This window comes from Colossoma macropomum, unplaced genomic scaffold (assembly GCF_904425465.1).
Source record: "Colossoma macropomum unplaced genomic scaffold, Colossoma_macropomum, whole genome shotgun sequence".
Lineage (NCBI taxonomy): Eukaryota > Metazoa > Chordata > Actinopteri > Characiformes > Serrasalmidae > Colossoma > Colossoma macropomum.
The window spans coordinates 302,929-319,752 of NW_023495965.1; the positions used below are offsets into that span (position 1 = coordinate 302,929).

The 16,824-nt window shown below is 38.4% G+C and overlaps 1 protein-coding gene across 1 annotated transcript in view; it reads right to left on the reverse strand.

Moving 5' to 3' along the window:
- Positions 1–11,419, reverse strand: part of si:ch211-246m6.5 (von Willebrand factor D and EGF domain-containing protein) — a 118,044-nt gene extending 106,625 nt beyond the window's left edge. Inside the window, 1 exon segment of the mRNA XM_036564294.1 lies at positions 11,329–11,419. Within this exon segment, the coding sequence (XP_036420187.1) occupies positions 11,329–11,419 (91 nt within the window).
- Positions 11,420–16,824: the final 5,405 nt, after the last annotated feature.

Genomic DNA, 16,824 nt, shown 5'->3' on the forward strand with positions numbered 1-16,824 from the left:
TCAGACTGATGAAGAACATGTTGTACATGGTTCTATATAGAACCTTTTTGAAAATGGCTCTAAATAGCACCGAAAAGCTTCTTCTATTACTACGATGTCAAGCTTGTAACAATAGAAGAACCCTTTTGGGTGCTATATAGAGCCATATACAACACGTTCTCTATCAATCTAAAGAACCATTTCACCATGCAAAGAACCTTGTAAGCATGAAATGCTTCTGTAAAGAACTTATGGTTCCAAATAGAACCATTTCCTTTAGTAAAGTAAAGTAACCTTTGAAAAAACATCTTTTTTTAAAATATGCAAAAATAGTAACAAACAAAATCCAAGTCCAACCAAAATCTTGTGGTAATGCTGGCGAAGAAGGAGCGGATCGTTATGGGTGGAGTCACATGTCATAGTAAACCTATCAGCTCTTATTGCTCTTCTTTCTGGAGGAGAAAAGGTCCAGCAGGTTTCACTCTTCCTGCTCAGCCGCGAGTCAGAAATAATCACAGTAAAGTGCAGCAGGACTCTGGGCCGCCGGCCGTGAGCCTCAGTCGCAGCCAGTCAGTGTTTTGTGTCTGCGTGTCTCTACATGCTGTGAGTCCAGTCCCCCTGCAATCAGCCAGAAGCACGCAGAGGTCAAAGGCCGCGCAAACAGCCTCGTTCTCGGCCCCAGAACAAAGGCCGGGTCAGCGGTGGTCAGCGCCGCTGTGTAAACTGCTCCAATTGACCGTTTAATGTGTTTACTGAAGGGCTGGGGGATCCACAGAGGAGCATTCCAGCACACGGTGGGTTCAGAGCTGAAGCTCTGCTCTCTCACCTCGTCAGGCTCCTACTGAACTACAGCAGCAGACGCTCTACAGGGCTCTGACATCACAGCGGAGCAGCTTAGATGATGATGATAGTAGATGATGAGTGTGCAGTGCTCTGTTCAAACCACCCTTCATTTACTTATCTTCCACTCAAAACAGAGATTAAGTCCACTCTTTACCTTCAGTCCAGCTTCCACTCTTCTCAGGAGACCCCATTTAGCTCCTCAAAGAATCTGCAGACACACCTCCAAAGTTCAGTCTTAGAAGCTGGTTGATCATTTTCTGAAGTAATCAAACACATTCAGTGGTGTTGAGGTCTGGACTCTGGGGTGGTCAGTCCATCGTTCAGCTTCTTTGTTTGATGTGTCCGTCTCCTTTTCTCAGTGAGGTTCTTCTTGATCAGCTACACATCCTTTCAGACCCACAGCGCTGAGTCGTCTTCTCACAGTGGAAGGATGGACAGAAACACCTGTGGATGTTTTCAGATCTGATCAGCTTGATTTTCTCCTCTCTCTCAGAGATGAAAGCTTTAAGAGCTGTTTATCTGATGGGGGCAGTTTTGGGGTCGACCAGCTCTTCCAGGTGGTTGTTAGGAGCCCCATTTTCTCTACACAAAAAGATGGTTCTCCAAGGGTTCTTAAGAGAAGAAAATAGTTATATATAGAATCTAATATAGCACCCAAAATTGTTCTTCTATTGTTATGAACCCTTTGGTTACTATATAGAACAATTTTCAAAAAGGTTCTATATAGAACCATCTACTGTACATTCTCCATCTATCTGAAGAACCATTTCATGATGCAAAGAACCCTTTATTCATGCAAAGTGTTCTTTGAGTGTTTGTGGTTCTATATAGAACCATTTTCTTTACTAAGAAACCCTTGAAGAACCATTATTTTAGGAGTGTATGATACAAAAATTTGTGCAACACTTTTGTTTTTACAGTCACGTTTTAAGTTTTCACGACCCAAGAGTGTATTTTGTGCATGATTGACGAATTGATGAATTAGAACTATTTGCATCCTTAAATAGCACCAAAAAGGGTTCTTCCATTGTTGTCATTGTACTAATAAAAGACCATTTTTGGTGCTATATAGAACTGTTTTTCAAAAAGGTTCAACATAGAACCATATACAACACATTCTCCATTAATTTGAAGAACCATCTCACTATGCAGAGAACCACTTGAGCGTGAAATGGTTCTATACAGAATTCATGGTGAAGAACCATCTTTTTTAAGGGGGTTATTCTAGCAAGAGTTGGCAAAACAAAAAAATGGTTCTTCAAGGGTTTCTTAGTAAGAGGGAATGGTTCTACCTAGAACCATAAGTTCGGTATAGAACCATTAGCATGCTTAAATGGTTCTCTGCATAGTGAGATTGTTCTTCATATTGATAGAGAATATGTTGTATATGGTTCTATGTAGAACCTTTCTGTCTTACTAAAGCGGGGCAGCTACGCTAAGGACAAATTAGCGAATTCTTTACTCTTCCAGGTGAAGATGGAACTGATCCCAAATGCTCTGCTGACAAAGGACCATTAGAACCCTGTAGAAGAGCAGTGCTAGCTGAGTTAGCCACCCGTAAGTAAGTTCTCTGCTGTTGTGAGGTAACGCTTGTTACTTGTAGCCTCATAGCTCCAGCGCTAAAGCTGAAGAAGTTCGGCTGATTAGCTACATCAGCTGTAAGGTCGTGGTTCTGCGTGTTCTCTCTGCTGCGGAACGCTGGGTGAGGATCAGAGACAGGAGGGCAGTGAGCTGTTGTAAAATGTGTTTGGACAGGCCGCCTCTGGGCCCAATGAAGGAGTGATTAAAGAGAGGGAGGGAGAAACAGCGCTAATCTCTCTCCCTCCATCACGCTCCCTTAATCCCCCACCGTCTTTAAAAATGCATCACCACCGAGATGGAGAGATAGCTGTTCTTCTCTTGTCTCACTGAGAGCCCCCGGGTCCACATCTTTATTACCTCTCCGTCTGATCTCAGCACAGGTCTTTATTCTCACCGCTGCTGTCTGATTTTATCTGATTTTAACACCGCTGTTGATTTCCATCCCTTTAAACCTGTCAGACGGGGGTCATAACTCTATTTATAACTCTAAAATAAAGACACATTGGTGTAGTTTAGCTTTTAAATAGAAAACAGCTGCACCAGTCTGTCTGAAATACAGACCATAATAAGCAAAAACAAGAATAATCGATTTTAGGGTGCAGACAAGTATTATCAAAATTTCAAATGATAAATAAATAAATAATATAAATAACACATCACACACACCAAATAGTACAGGACTACACTTGCAGCACTGGGGTGAGTGTTACATGACATTTATTATATTCATTTATTTATTTATTTTTTTAATTTTAACAACAGGTAACATTACAGGTTACAACAGGTGAGCAGCAGGTAATGTTAATTTAAAAGCAATTAATGCTAGTTTAATGCAGGTAACATTAAACTAACTTTAACTACTGTTAAACTAACACTACCTGTGTTAAACTAGTGCTACCTGTGTCAAAGTAGCATTACCTATATTAAGCAAACAATAACTACTGTTAAACTGATGTTAACTACAACTGACATTGCCTATGTTACACTAAATTTGACTATTGTTAAACTTACACTGCCTACTGTTCAAATAACATTACCTTGTGTTAAACTAGTGCTACCTTTGTCAAAGTAGCATTACCTACGTTATATTGATATTAACTACTGTTAAACTAATATTAACCACAGTTAAACTAACATTAAATACTGTTGATCTAATGTTAACTACCATTAAACTAACATTAACCACATTAAACTAACATTAACTATATTAAACTAACATTAACTACTGTTAAACATACATTACCTACTGTTCAACTAACATTGTCTGTGTCAAACTAGCGCTACCTGTATCAAAGTACCGTTACCTAAGTTAAACTAGTAATAACTACTGTTAAACTAACGTTAACTACTGTTAAACTAATGTTAACTACTATTAACCTATCATTACCTACATTAGACTAACTTTAACTACTCTTAAACAAACATTAACCACTGTTAAACTAACATTACCTACTGTTAAACTAACGTTAACTATTATTAAACTAACATTAACCACTATTAAACTAACGTTACCTGTGTTAAACTAGTGCTACCTGTGTGAAAGTAACGTTACCTACAAGGAAATAACATGAACTACTGTTAAACTAATGTTAACTACAACTAGCATTACCTGCATTAAACTAACATTAACTACGTTAAACTAACATTAAGTACTGTTAAACTTACATTACCTACTGTTCAACTAATGTTATCTGTGTTAAAATAGTGCTACCTGTAGCAAAGTACCATTACCTAAACTAATCATAACTACTGTTAAACTATCGTTACCTACATTAAACTAACTTTAACTACTCTTAAACAAACATTAACTACTGTTAAACTAACATTACCTTCATTAGACTAACTTTAACTACTGTTAAACCAACATTAACTACTGTTAAACTAACATTACCTACTTTAAACTAATGTTAACTACTGTTAAACTAATATTAACTACTGTTAAACTAACATTACATACATTAAACTAACTTTAACTACTGTTAAACAAACATTAACCACTGTTAAACTAATGTTAACTACTGTTAAACTAATATTAACTACTGTTAAACTAACATTACCTACATTAAACTAACATTAACTTCTGTTATACTAACATTAATTACTGTTAAACTAACATTACCTACATTAAACTAATGTTAACTACTGTTAAACTAATATTAACTACTGTTAAACTAACATTACATACATTAAACTAACTTTAACTACTGTTAAACAAACATTAACCACTGTTAAACTAATGTTAACTACTGTTAAACTAATATTAACCACTGTTAAACTAACATTACCTACATTAAACTATCATTAACTACTGTTAAACTAACATTACCTACATTAAACTAACATTAACTACTGTTATACTAACATTAATTACTGTTAAACTAACATTACCTACATTAAACTATAATTAACTACTGTTAAACTAACATTACCTACATTAAACTAACATTATCTACTGTTAAACTAACATTAACTACATTAAACTAATATTAACTACTGTTAAATTAACATTACCTACATTAAACTAACTTTAACTACATTAAACTAACATTAACTACTGTTAAATTAACATTACCTACATTAAACTAACTTTAACTACTGTTAAACTAACATTAACTACTGTTAAACTAACATTACTGGCGTGAAACTAACGTTACTTGTGTTAAACTAGTGCTACCTGTGTGAAAGTAACATTATCTACGTTAAACTAACGTTAACTACTGTTAAACTAACGTTACTGTTTTAAATTAACGTTGACTGCATTAAACTAGTGTTACCTGTGCCAATGTTACCTGCCTGCGTTAAACTAACCTTAACTAACGTTACCTAAGTAAAACTAATGCTATCTGTGTTAAACTTACGTTATGTACTGTTAAACTAACCTTACCTGGGTTAAGCTAACATTTCCTATGCTACACAAACGTTACCCTTGTTAAACTAAAATTACCGGAGTTACATTTTTTATTTCACCCTTGCAAATCTGGTCTTAAATTATATTTGAAGCAGCATTAAAAAGTCTGGAAAAGTACGATGTTTAACTTGAGGACGCCTGCAATCACCCTTCATAACTCATATATCTGAATTATTTATTTTATTCTGTTTATCTGTTTCTTATTATGAACATTTATTTAATCTGAAATCTTACATTTCTTATTTTGTGTATGTGTATATTGCATTTTTTCACACGATTTGAAAACTCTAGCTACTCTTTACATTGTTTGAACATTTCATGAAGGAAAAAAACCAATAGAAAAGGTCCTCAATTACTTGGAATAAAATCTTATTGCATTAAGGATCATTAAAGTTAGGAATATTTTCATTATATTTGTCACCGATTGCTCTGTTTTGACAGCCACAACACATTTTCCATACCTTTTATTGTACTCCTTTCTTTGCTTTCCTCCTTTTTTCGTTGTTTACTGTCTGAAAATGTGCAAAGCTGGCTTGCGAGACCTTTAAGTACAAATGCACTATGGAAATAAAGTTATTTAGAGAGGAATTATCCACACCTCAGCTACCGCAACAGCCAATACACTCCTAATGATAAATTATTCAAAGTTTAATCCGATTGACTGGATGAAATCCCCCGTCGTATTTAGAGCTCGGCTGACTCTGAATGCTCAGAGTGAGAGAGATGCAGTCTTTTTTCATGTAAAACTAAACATGTCAGGCTAACAAACCAGCTCTAATTTAGCAAAATGGGCCATTTCCTTCATTATCAAACTACCACATACAGTTATAGAGAAAACAGACCATTTATCCCACAACACTGTTACTCTATTGTTTTCATTTACTATCTTTGCTGGTTACTAGACACGGTTTTAAGACTCTAGTAATATGATTATGGACTAATATCTCCTAATTTTGTGTAGAAGAGCATTTATTGAGGTTGTTATGGACTAATATCTCATATTCTAATGTATAGGAGTGGTTATTGAAGTCGTTTTATGGACTAATATCTCCTACTCTAGTATATAGGAGTGTTTATTGAGGTCGTTTATGGACTAATATCTCCTATTCTAGCGTATAAGAGTGTATAATGAGGTAGTATTTAGACTAATATCTCCTATTCTAGCATATAATGTCCTTTATTGAGGTCATATATGGACTAATATCTCCTATTCTAGTGTATCGGAGTGTTTATTAAAGTTGTTTATGGACTGATATCTCCTATTCTAGCATGTAGTAGCCTTTATTGAGGTCATATATGGACTAATATCTCCTATTTTAGTGGATCGGAGACTTTATTGAGGTTGCTTATGGACTAATATCTCCTATTCTAATGTATAGGAGTGTTTATTGAGGTTGTTTATGGACTAATATCTCTGGGTCTATTGTATAATACTTTTATTGAGGTTGTTTATGGACTAATATCTCCTATTCTATCATATAGGAGTTTTTACTGAGGTTGTTTATGGACTAATATCTCCTATTCTAGTGTATAGGAGTGTTTATGGAGGTTGTTTATGGACTATAAATTGTGTAAAAATTGTTTTTGGCCAAACTGTCACTGTAATGCAGGTCTGAAAAGGTTAAAAACCCCACAGGTCATCTGATAGAGAAGACACTGAAGTATTAAGGAGGCCTGATTAATAAGGTGTAGGCCTTTAGAGAGCCCTTAATGCGCCTCACACTGAAGGATTCCTCACCCAAACCCTGAGGACAATGCAAGGCCACAAAAACACTTATTCTCATTCTCACATCCTGCCCCCCCCCCTCCTCACACCACCCCACCCCCACTCCCCTGTTGATTGAGGGCTGTAAGAATGTGTGCGTGACTCACTCACACAGCTGTAAAACCCTTTAATAAAGACTTCCGTCTCTTTGGTAACATCGGCCACAGCTGAGACCAGGACGACACGAACACAAAGCCAGAAGGGCCACTTTCTTCAGTCGGCTTGCTCTCTTAAAGTGACAGTTCAGCGAAAAAACTCCCTTTACACAAACTTTCCCCTCAAACGTAGTCGTGGAGTCGATCAGCCAAGACTGGTTTGATATCTGAAGTTTACTTCTTTAGCTTTAGCGCTGGTGCTACAAGGCTAATGTAGCTAACAGGTAATGGAAGTTTATACGCCACCAATTAGCATTGTTATCTTCTGCAATGGACAAGACAGAGACAGTGAGTCGTACAGTGTCAGAAACCACATAATCTAGTCTATTAGAGACGCTGAACACCTCCACACAGTTTGAGGTGAGTGAGTGATGGTTTAGGCCTGCAGTTAGCACCCTGCTAACTGGTGGGGTAGAAGCTTCTATTAACGCTAGTTCAAACAGTATTTTACAGGCTTCAAATACTAATTAGTATTTCAAATTAGTACACAAATATGCATTATATCCTTAAAAACAATAATATTTTAAGCGTTTATTTTGTTATTCTTCAGATGTTCATGTTAATCAATGTTTCAGTCCACACCGACTGAGCTAGCCATGTGTTTTCCATCAAAACCGATAAGTCTATTTTTTTACTAGCATGCATGAATGAAGCAAGGTCTCCATAAAGATCCAGTCAAATCACACATTCTATTGTGTTCTAAACTATGTTTAAAAATAATAATTTACTAAGATGCAATGATCTTGGTGGCTTAGTAGTTTCAGAGCAGCTCCTGTGCTGTACTAACGTTGTGAGCAGGAGAGTCTTTGCTCTTTTACAGCTTTAAAAACTGTAACTGTAACTCCCCACATATGTGATTGCTGAGACATCTTTGCTCTTTTAGCCTTCTGGACGGAGTTCCTTTGGAGGCCTAGCATGAATTTATGATGCATTCAAAACTAACTAAACCGTTTAAAGTTTGCTCATTTTAACATTTTCCATACTTGAACATTAGCTGTCTATTTAAAGTCTTTTCTTGGAGAAATGTGTTGTAGTTTATGCTACTTCTTGTGGCTTAAAACAGCACAAAGCATCCGAATACTAAGTACAGAAACAAATACCAGTGCAAAGAACCAGTACAGATTGGGGCTTAACAATTTGGGATAAATATATTTTTTTGATTTTTCTGACTAATATTGTAACTGTGATTTTACTTTAAGGTCCAGGCCTATTTTATCAGCCATGAAGGCCAGAATATCCACTTTTTTCTGGCTTGCAGCTTGAGCACTGGACATATTGTGCCAGACTGCCAGTTAGTTGCGGTTGTGATGTCACAACGCATGGTTTTTGGTTGTTTCTGATTGGCCTAACTCACCTACAGGCCGTTCACATGCTCTGTGTTATTAGATCAAATTTTCTCATTTAAAACTTGTTAAGATGACGTTTTTGATAATATAGGCTATAATTAAAATTGCAGCTCTAGCAATTTGGAAATTACACTTTTAAAATTGTGATTTCAATATAAAAACAATTAATCTTTTAGATCTAGTAACGAGTATTTAAACTATTCAGGCCAGCCCTACTCATTAGTGTTCGTAGCTCTGGACTAAATCAGTGTGAAATAACTGATGGAGATGTGTTCATCATTTCCATATTAATAAAACATACTACATCAACTCAACTACTGCCAAAAAATGAAGCACAAAGGCATTTTAATTTATTTTATTCATGTGGAACCAACGTTCACATTCGAATCAAGTGCACTTCATCGAAACGTCAAAGTGAAAATCACAAATTACGCTGAAAACAAGGCGTCCCCAAACATTTGATTGTCAGTGTTTTGATCTGATGACCCCGTGAGAGGGGTAAAGGTCAGAGGTGTTGTTTCATCCCCACTAATCAGTCTGACCCGCCGTGTCAGCTTCCACGGTGACGGCACCAGACATCACAACATCATAATTAGAGCCCCCCGGGGGTCTTCCTGAGAGGCGCGCTAATGCTTTCTGAAAACATCTGGAGTGAAGGGGGGGCACGCTCCATTAGCTCTGTGAGAGCCCTATAGCACACATACACACACACACACATATACACACACTCACACACTCCAGCTGGTGTAGATGAGGCCTCACAATCACACACACAGCTGCTCGGGGAACAGTGCCTCAGCTGGTTTTATTTCCCACCCATATTCAGACAAACCCCACCTACTGAGCTGTGATTAGATAGTAGCCCTGATACCCCACCAGTCTGCATTGCCTATACAAAAATTATATAAATATATAAACAATACATACATATTACTATACATGCAATTCATTCTTTACATACTGGCAACATATTACATTTCATTTTCATAGCAATAAAACAGGAGGCCAATCATGGAAGGACACTACCAGCCCATTACAGAAAAAAGGACACAACTAGCCAATTACAGAAGGCAGACACTATTAGCCAGTCAAACAAGGCAGGACACATACAGCCAATCCAAGAGGGCAGGATGCAACTAGCAAATCACACAAGGCAGGACACTACCAGCCAATCTAAAAAGGCAGGGCACTATCAGCCAATCACAGAAGGCAGGACACTACCAGCCAATCTAAAAAGGCAGGACACTATCAGCCAATCACAGAAGGCAGGACACTACTAGCCAATCACAGAAGGCAGGATGCAACTAGCAAATCGCAGAAGGCAGGACACTACCAGCCAATCACAGAAGGCAGGACACTACCAGCCGATCAGAGAAGGCAGGACACTACCAGCCAATCACAAAAGGCAGGACACTACCAGCCAATCACAGAAGGCAGGACACTACCAGCCAATCACAGAAGGCAGGACACTACTAGCCAATCACAGAAGGCAGGATACTACCAGCCAATCAGAGAAGGCAGGACACTACCAGCCAATCACAGAAGGCGGGGCACCATCAGCCAATCATAGAAGGCAGGATACTACCAGCCAATCCTAGCAGACAGGACACTGCTAGCTAATCACAGAAGGCAGGATACTGCTAGCCAATCACAGAAGGCAGGACACTGCTAGCCAATCACAGAAGGCACCATTAGCTGGTGGTTTAGTCTTCTTGCTAAGCTAACTTTAGCATCTGAGGCTAACAAGGATATGATTTGAGCCTTTATCCTCTAAACTTGCCTCAGTTCAGCATCCTTTAGCTGGAATCGCTGGCGTTTAGGCCTTTTTGCTAAGCTAACGTTAGCCTCTTGTGCTAACATGGATAGCGAATTAAAAGTAGCGTAAGCTAACGGCTCCATAGACAAAAACAGAGCGACTCGCTCAGACCTGAGAACTGTAAACTTCCCTCAGAGACGCTTCAGTGAGCTAAATGAAGCTGTGCTGTGCTAAAATCGCAGCATGCTAAGCTACAGCAACAGAACGCTGCCTGCTGCTAAAACAGCTGCAGACCATAACTGACTTTTCATTAGACAGATGTGGAGTTCATATTCGACACCGTCATTATTATAAACAGCAACATCGTTAATCTATTAACAGCTTTCTGAACAGTACCAACATTTCAAACGACTAAGCCACGTTAGCGCAGGCATGTTCTGTAGCAAATTAGCATCTCATTAGCATATTTTAGCATATTGGAAGACGTGCTTTAGTGACGTTCAGTGTATAAATGATAGCATGTGAACTCTGTAGTGCTACAGTAACACATTTGATACTAATTTTAGTCCATATGATCATAAAAAAGCCATCTAACCATTTTAAAAGCATATTTTTGTGCACATTTTTCAACACAGAAGGCAGGACACTACTAGCCAATCCTAGAGCAGGGGGCGTGGCTTGCCAGAATGTGTGTGGTTAAAAAGGAGCGCTGATTATAAACATGTTTGGCTCGAAGAAAAAAGGAAATCTGCAAAGAAAACTTCCCTCTAAAGTCACAGTTCGCCAACTCAGCTGCCAAATTCAACAAGTTCTAAGCACACAGACCCACTTTTTCCCGCTGTAGCGACAGAATAACAAGCCTGTCGCTGCACATGCTGCGTTCTGCTGTTTAAAATCCACAGTTTGACTCAGATCTCACAGTCTTAGAGGCAGTGCAAGGCTAGTTGTGCTGAAAACAGCTGGAGGACCCCTGAACGACCTGCTTCGTAACTCACCCAGGTTTGCGAGCAGCTCCGCCGGCAGTAAACAGAAGCAGAAGGAGAAAGAGCGCAGAAACATGATAGCAGCACCGACAGCCCCGCGCATGGTGCACTGCTGTCCGCTCCCATCTGAGAGCCGAGCTGGAGTGGAGTGAGGCGGTGCTCAAACTTCTGAGCCGCAGTGTGGGACCCCCAGCAGCTCGGAGGAGGGCGGACGGTCTGGAGTCCTCAGGCTGTTTAGGGCAGAGGTGGACGAGTCAGTCAGAGGCCAGTAAACCGAGACTGACACCACACTGACACTTTACAAAGCCTCCTTAAACAAACACACATGAAAAGTTTGTTTCTACTGTGGTAAATGGTGAATGCACCTCAAAACAGTCTGTCTTAACCATGAGATTCTTTTGATCTTCAGTTGTAAATTAATGATAATAATAAATTAACAAAATGTTACATTGCTTATTGTATAACATAGCATTAGAGGTTTAGTGAACTGTGTGTGTGTGTGTGTTTATACATGTAGTTGTGTGTAAATGTTTACACACCTCCAGTCAAACTACATGTTGATGCTCTGAGTGAGAATAAAAAACTTAAAACACTTTAAACATAATTTTCCTGCCAATTTTAGTGCATAATTTCAATCTGTTTACAGAATTGAGCACATTGGAAAAAAATTTAAGCTTAAAATATATGTAATGTTCCATAACTTTAAGGTTGGGCCACGTTTTAGGTTTCATTTCCCCCCAATATGATAAATTCAGCAAGTATAGTTGTGCATTAACCTGCATATGTGTAACAAGTTTTATTATCACTTTTTTTGTGAATGATTTTTTATTGTAAATCAAATTTTGAAGGGTTTCTATTGGTCTGTTTAGCAAGAAATCGACATATTGTAAAGAAAAAATAAATAAATAAAAACCAAAAAAATGGAGATGTGAGGTTTTGTTTCAACAGCAGCGATATATATATATATATATATATATATATATATATATATATATAAAATGTCTGTTGCCCTTTACATTGTTTGTAAATTTCATGATGAATTGACCAAAAGAAATGAACTAAAATCACTTGGAAAAAATTCTGGTTCCATTGACTTCCATTAAAATAAAGTATGTTTTTTCCTTCTCCTGCAAAGTTACCATTTTGGAGATATGGTGTTTTGATCCGACACCAGTGAGGGTTCTTTAGTAAAGAAAATGGTTCTATAAAGAATCATGAACACTCATAGAACCCTTTGCGTGATTAAAAGGTTCTTTGTATCATGAAAGTGTTCTTTAGACTGATGGAAAATGTACTATAGATGTAGATCCATATAGAACCTTCTTGAAAAGGGCTCCATATAGCACCCAACAGGGTTCTCCTATTGTTACAACTTTGACATCATAACAATAGGAGAACTCTTTTGGGTGCTATATAGAGCCATTTTCAAAAAGGTTCTATATAGAACCATGTACAGCACATTCTGAAGATGCAAAGAACCCTTTAAACCCTTAACAAGCCATTTGCCGATTGGCAGGCCCAAAGTTTTTTTACACACTTCTATAATCTAATAATAGCTCCATTAGTTTGCATTGAAGTCCCTGTAATTACTGTATAATAAGACTTTGTATGTAATAAACCTGGGTTGTTGAGGGGTTAATCATGCAAAGGGTTCTGTGAGTGTTCACGTTTCTTCATAGGACCATTTTTTTTTACTAAAGAACCCTTACAAGTAACCTAACAAGCAATGGAAGCTTATACCCCTCTAATTATCATAGTTGAGTTGTGGAGTTGTTCAGTATCTCTAATAGGCTTAATTACACAGTTTCTAACACTGTATAACACGGACTAAATTCAGGCTTCCAGTTGGCTGCTAATGTTTTACGCTATGCTAATATACAACGTTTGGCCTTCAGCCTATAAAGGGAGTGGACAAAATAATGGAAACAATACTGTAATGTTAGAAATGCTGCACAAACGGCCCTCATCATGGAAACTGCTTGGATATTTTAGAAAATAGAAATATTTTGAGAGTCACACTCAGACTCTTCTCTAACTTCAGTGTTTGTGTTTATGTATTGGTGTATATGCTAATGAGTAAAACTGCATGCTGTTGTTTTTCAGGGCGCCTTGAGTTTCTCCCATCCCCAGATACGCATGTAGGCTTTTGTGCTTTAGGCCTCTATCTGTGAAAATGAATCCTAATCAACAAAAACATTCACGTAATTGAAGCGAGAGGAGAGGTCACTTCTGGGCCAGTCGGGCTAATCCCAGCGCAGCCCTGCGAGGCCTCTGGGACTTTCGCAAAAAGCTTTGCGCAAATGTGACTCATTATTGTATTATAAAGCCATAATAAATGCGTTCTGTGGCCGAGCGCTCACAGCTGGTTCGAATAATTACAGTTCAGCATCAGACTGCAGCACTGAGACGACTGAATGTTACTGTCAGATACATTTAACATGTACTTTGCATCAAAAAAGCATGAGCTACATAGGGGAGATGATTGGCACAGGGGTTGAAAAACGTCCATTTCATAAAGAGATCTGAATGTTACAACCTGTCAAAGGGGAACCAATTTTTCTAAATTCCTGCATAATTAAGTGATTAAGAGGTAAACAGGGTCATTCAGAGCGGTTTGGTGTGAAACGCTCTGTTCTAGATAAACTTACCGAGTCAGAACTGTTCACAGTGGTGGTGATAGGAACCAGACGTCCACCTCTAAAAGCTCCCTCACAGAAAGTTCCTACATGAAACGGTTATGAATTCACTGCCTGATGACTGAGACACTGTTTTATGACAGTTTAGAGAACTTAAACTCCATTCATGGTGGAGGGATACATGCAGGGCGCTGTGAGGCAAAATAGTCCCCAAAGAAAACTTATTATTTCAGATTTTCCACTATTTTCCATCATCAACATTCCATATAGACTCAGAAGACTCGTGTAGGTTCACTGGTGGTTCTGGATAGTAAATAAAATGTCTATATTTGTGTTGTAGTCATGGCGACCCCTGGTTCCTATCACCACCACTGTAAAGACATCTGAAACATTTCACACCAAACCTCTCTGAATCACTCTGTTTACGTCTCTATATATATATAATACACAACTTTAAACTCAATAAATAAAGTTGTATGCAAAAGTTTGAACACCCCCTGTCAAACAAAACATTATTGTTGATTTTTTAAGTGAAATAAGGATTTTAGGAAAAGCTAGTGCCATCTTGTCTAGATCACCCTTTGCTACCAGTGTTTGAATTCCTTCCATCATGGTCAGCGTTTTTTTGTAGTCCCTGCTGGAAGAACCAACAACCTCCACAGCCATTAACTTACTCAGTCACTCTCTTGCACATTTTAAAGTGATTGTTTTTGCGATGTCACAAAAACATCCCATCTCCATACATCTGCCTATTCAGTCTGCAGCAGTTTAGCCCCGCCCATTCACGCTGAAGTTATAAGAAGCGTTTCAACCCTGACTGCTCATTAAATGAGGCACAGCCAGCTGGATCAGAGCTCATTTACATATACCAGTCTTAAGCCCTATGGGGACGGGATTAATGGGGTGGGTGATGCCGGTTACCTCGGGACGTCTGTAGTGTTCGTGAGTGATTCACACCGAATAAGAAATCTCAGTATAAATGAGATGGAACTGCTACAGAGTTTCTGCACCACCTTCACATCAGATAAGAGTAGAAAAGATGTTAAAACATTTAATTTGGCTGTTATTTAGTTTACTCTAACCATTTACCTCACTGTCTTAAGCAAACACAGTGCATCACTAGCATCACCATCAGCCTGAAATCACAGCAAACAGTTAACTTTACCACATAAACTCATAAAATCACACATTTTTTCTGTAATGTTTACATATTCTGAGTTGTAAACGTGAGACAGGACAGTAACGGTGCATATCAGTTTCATTTTAGCCAAGAGACTAAAGTCAACTTCTTGTTCGAATTTTCCCGTTCCACCTTAAATAATGCAGCAGTTACATTCAGGTGCCTCAGGCGCTATATTAGTAACTGTTGCACCATTTATTGTCTCCATACTTAATAGGAGGATACGATAGCATCACGATAGCATCATGACCATACACGTTTTCGAGATTAGCATTATCTGAGGTTATTTCTGCACTGTTAGAAATGAAGGTTCTGTTCAGGTACATTTTTCGTTCATCAAGGTACAAACAGTGTAAATGTTCCCTCAAAGGTACAACAGTGGTTTTAAGGTCTGATTGTGAACCTTAAATAAGTTTCTCCAGGTGAAAAGTTCGTATTTGTACCTTTTCATAACCGAATGTTTTAAACAGAACAGTAAAATAAAAGCCTGGAGACGAGACGGGGTGTGTGGAGTCAGTACAGCTTAGAACATATCATTTCAGTGGATTATGGTTCAGTTATGTTCCCTGACTAAAGGTACTGAGATGGACCCTTGAGGGTTCCACCGCAGTGACAGAAAGGGCACTGACCCAGTGACAGTTCAGTACCTTTATTTCTGAGCATGTAAGGCTCGTTTTACAGAAGGTAAAAGGTGCCAAAAATGACTAACATGGCGCTAAGAAATCACTAAGAAATGCCGGTAATAATTACATTACCGCCCCATATAAAACCAATCCCATCTGAATGGGGCTTTAGACGCACACTAACAAAAAGAGATAAATAGAGTTATTGTTACCTAAACCAACATGTAAAATATAGCACATGGGCCTTTTACCTACACATATACAGCATTACATATTCATAAACTGTATATATTTTGACGTATCACATTAGAATTCATCGCTAGCACTAGTATTATCAAGCTGTCTACCTACTTTCCCTCAAGCTGTGGCGCTCTCTCCCCCTCTTTCTGCCATTTCCTCCTGGAGCCTGAGCCTGTCTTGCCAAACAGAGCTAACAGCAGCTCGTAGGTCCTGGCCTGTCGTGATCCGGCACCACCTGGGTGCTCAGAGGGGTCATATGGAGGAGTTAGCCTGCAGATCCTGCCCTAATGCCCTGTGTATGGATCTGTGGGCCGGGTCAGCTGGCTTCTACATCCGGCAGCATGGCCAGGATGAGGCCTTTGGCCTGGACGGTGAATCTTCTCACTCTTGGGTAAGGGTTTTGCAGAATGCAGCACGATGGAAATGTAGTTTTCTTCCAGAAAATGAGGTTATTTCTTTTATGTTGCAGATAATATAAGATGCCACAAATAATTCAGGTATGTATAGCAGTCATACAATCTGTTTATATAATATAAAAAAATAATGTATTGCAATGCATTAAAACATTTACAGTGTATGTTGGAAAAAGTGCAAATCCAATTCCAAAGAAGTTGGGACAGTGTATGAATCGCTATCAGAAACAGAAAGCAGTGATTAGTAAATTCAATTTGACATGTGTTAAACTGAAAACAGTACAAAAACTCAATATTTGATGTTCTACTTTATGGACTTCATTGTTTCTGTAATATTTGTTTGCTCCAAATGGTTGCAATGCATTCCAAACACATGAGAACAGGAGCTTCATTGATGTGTTACATTCAATTTCCTT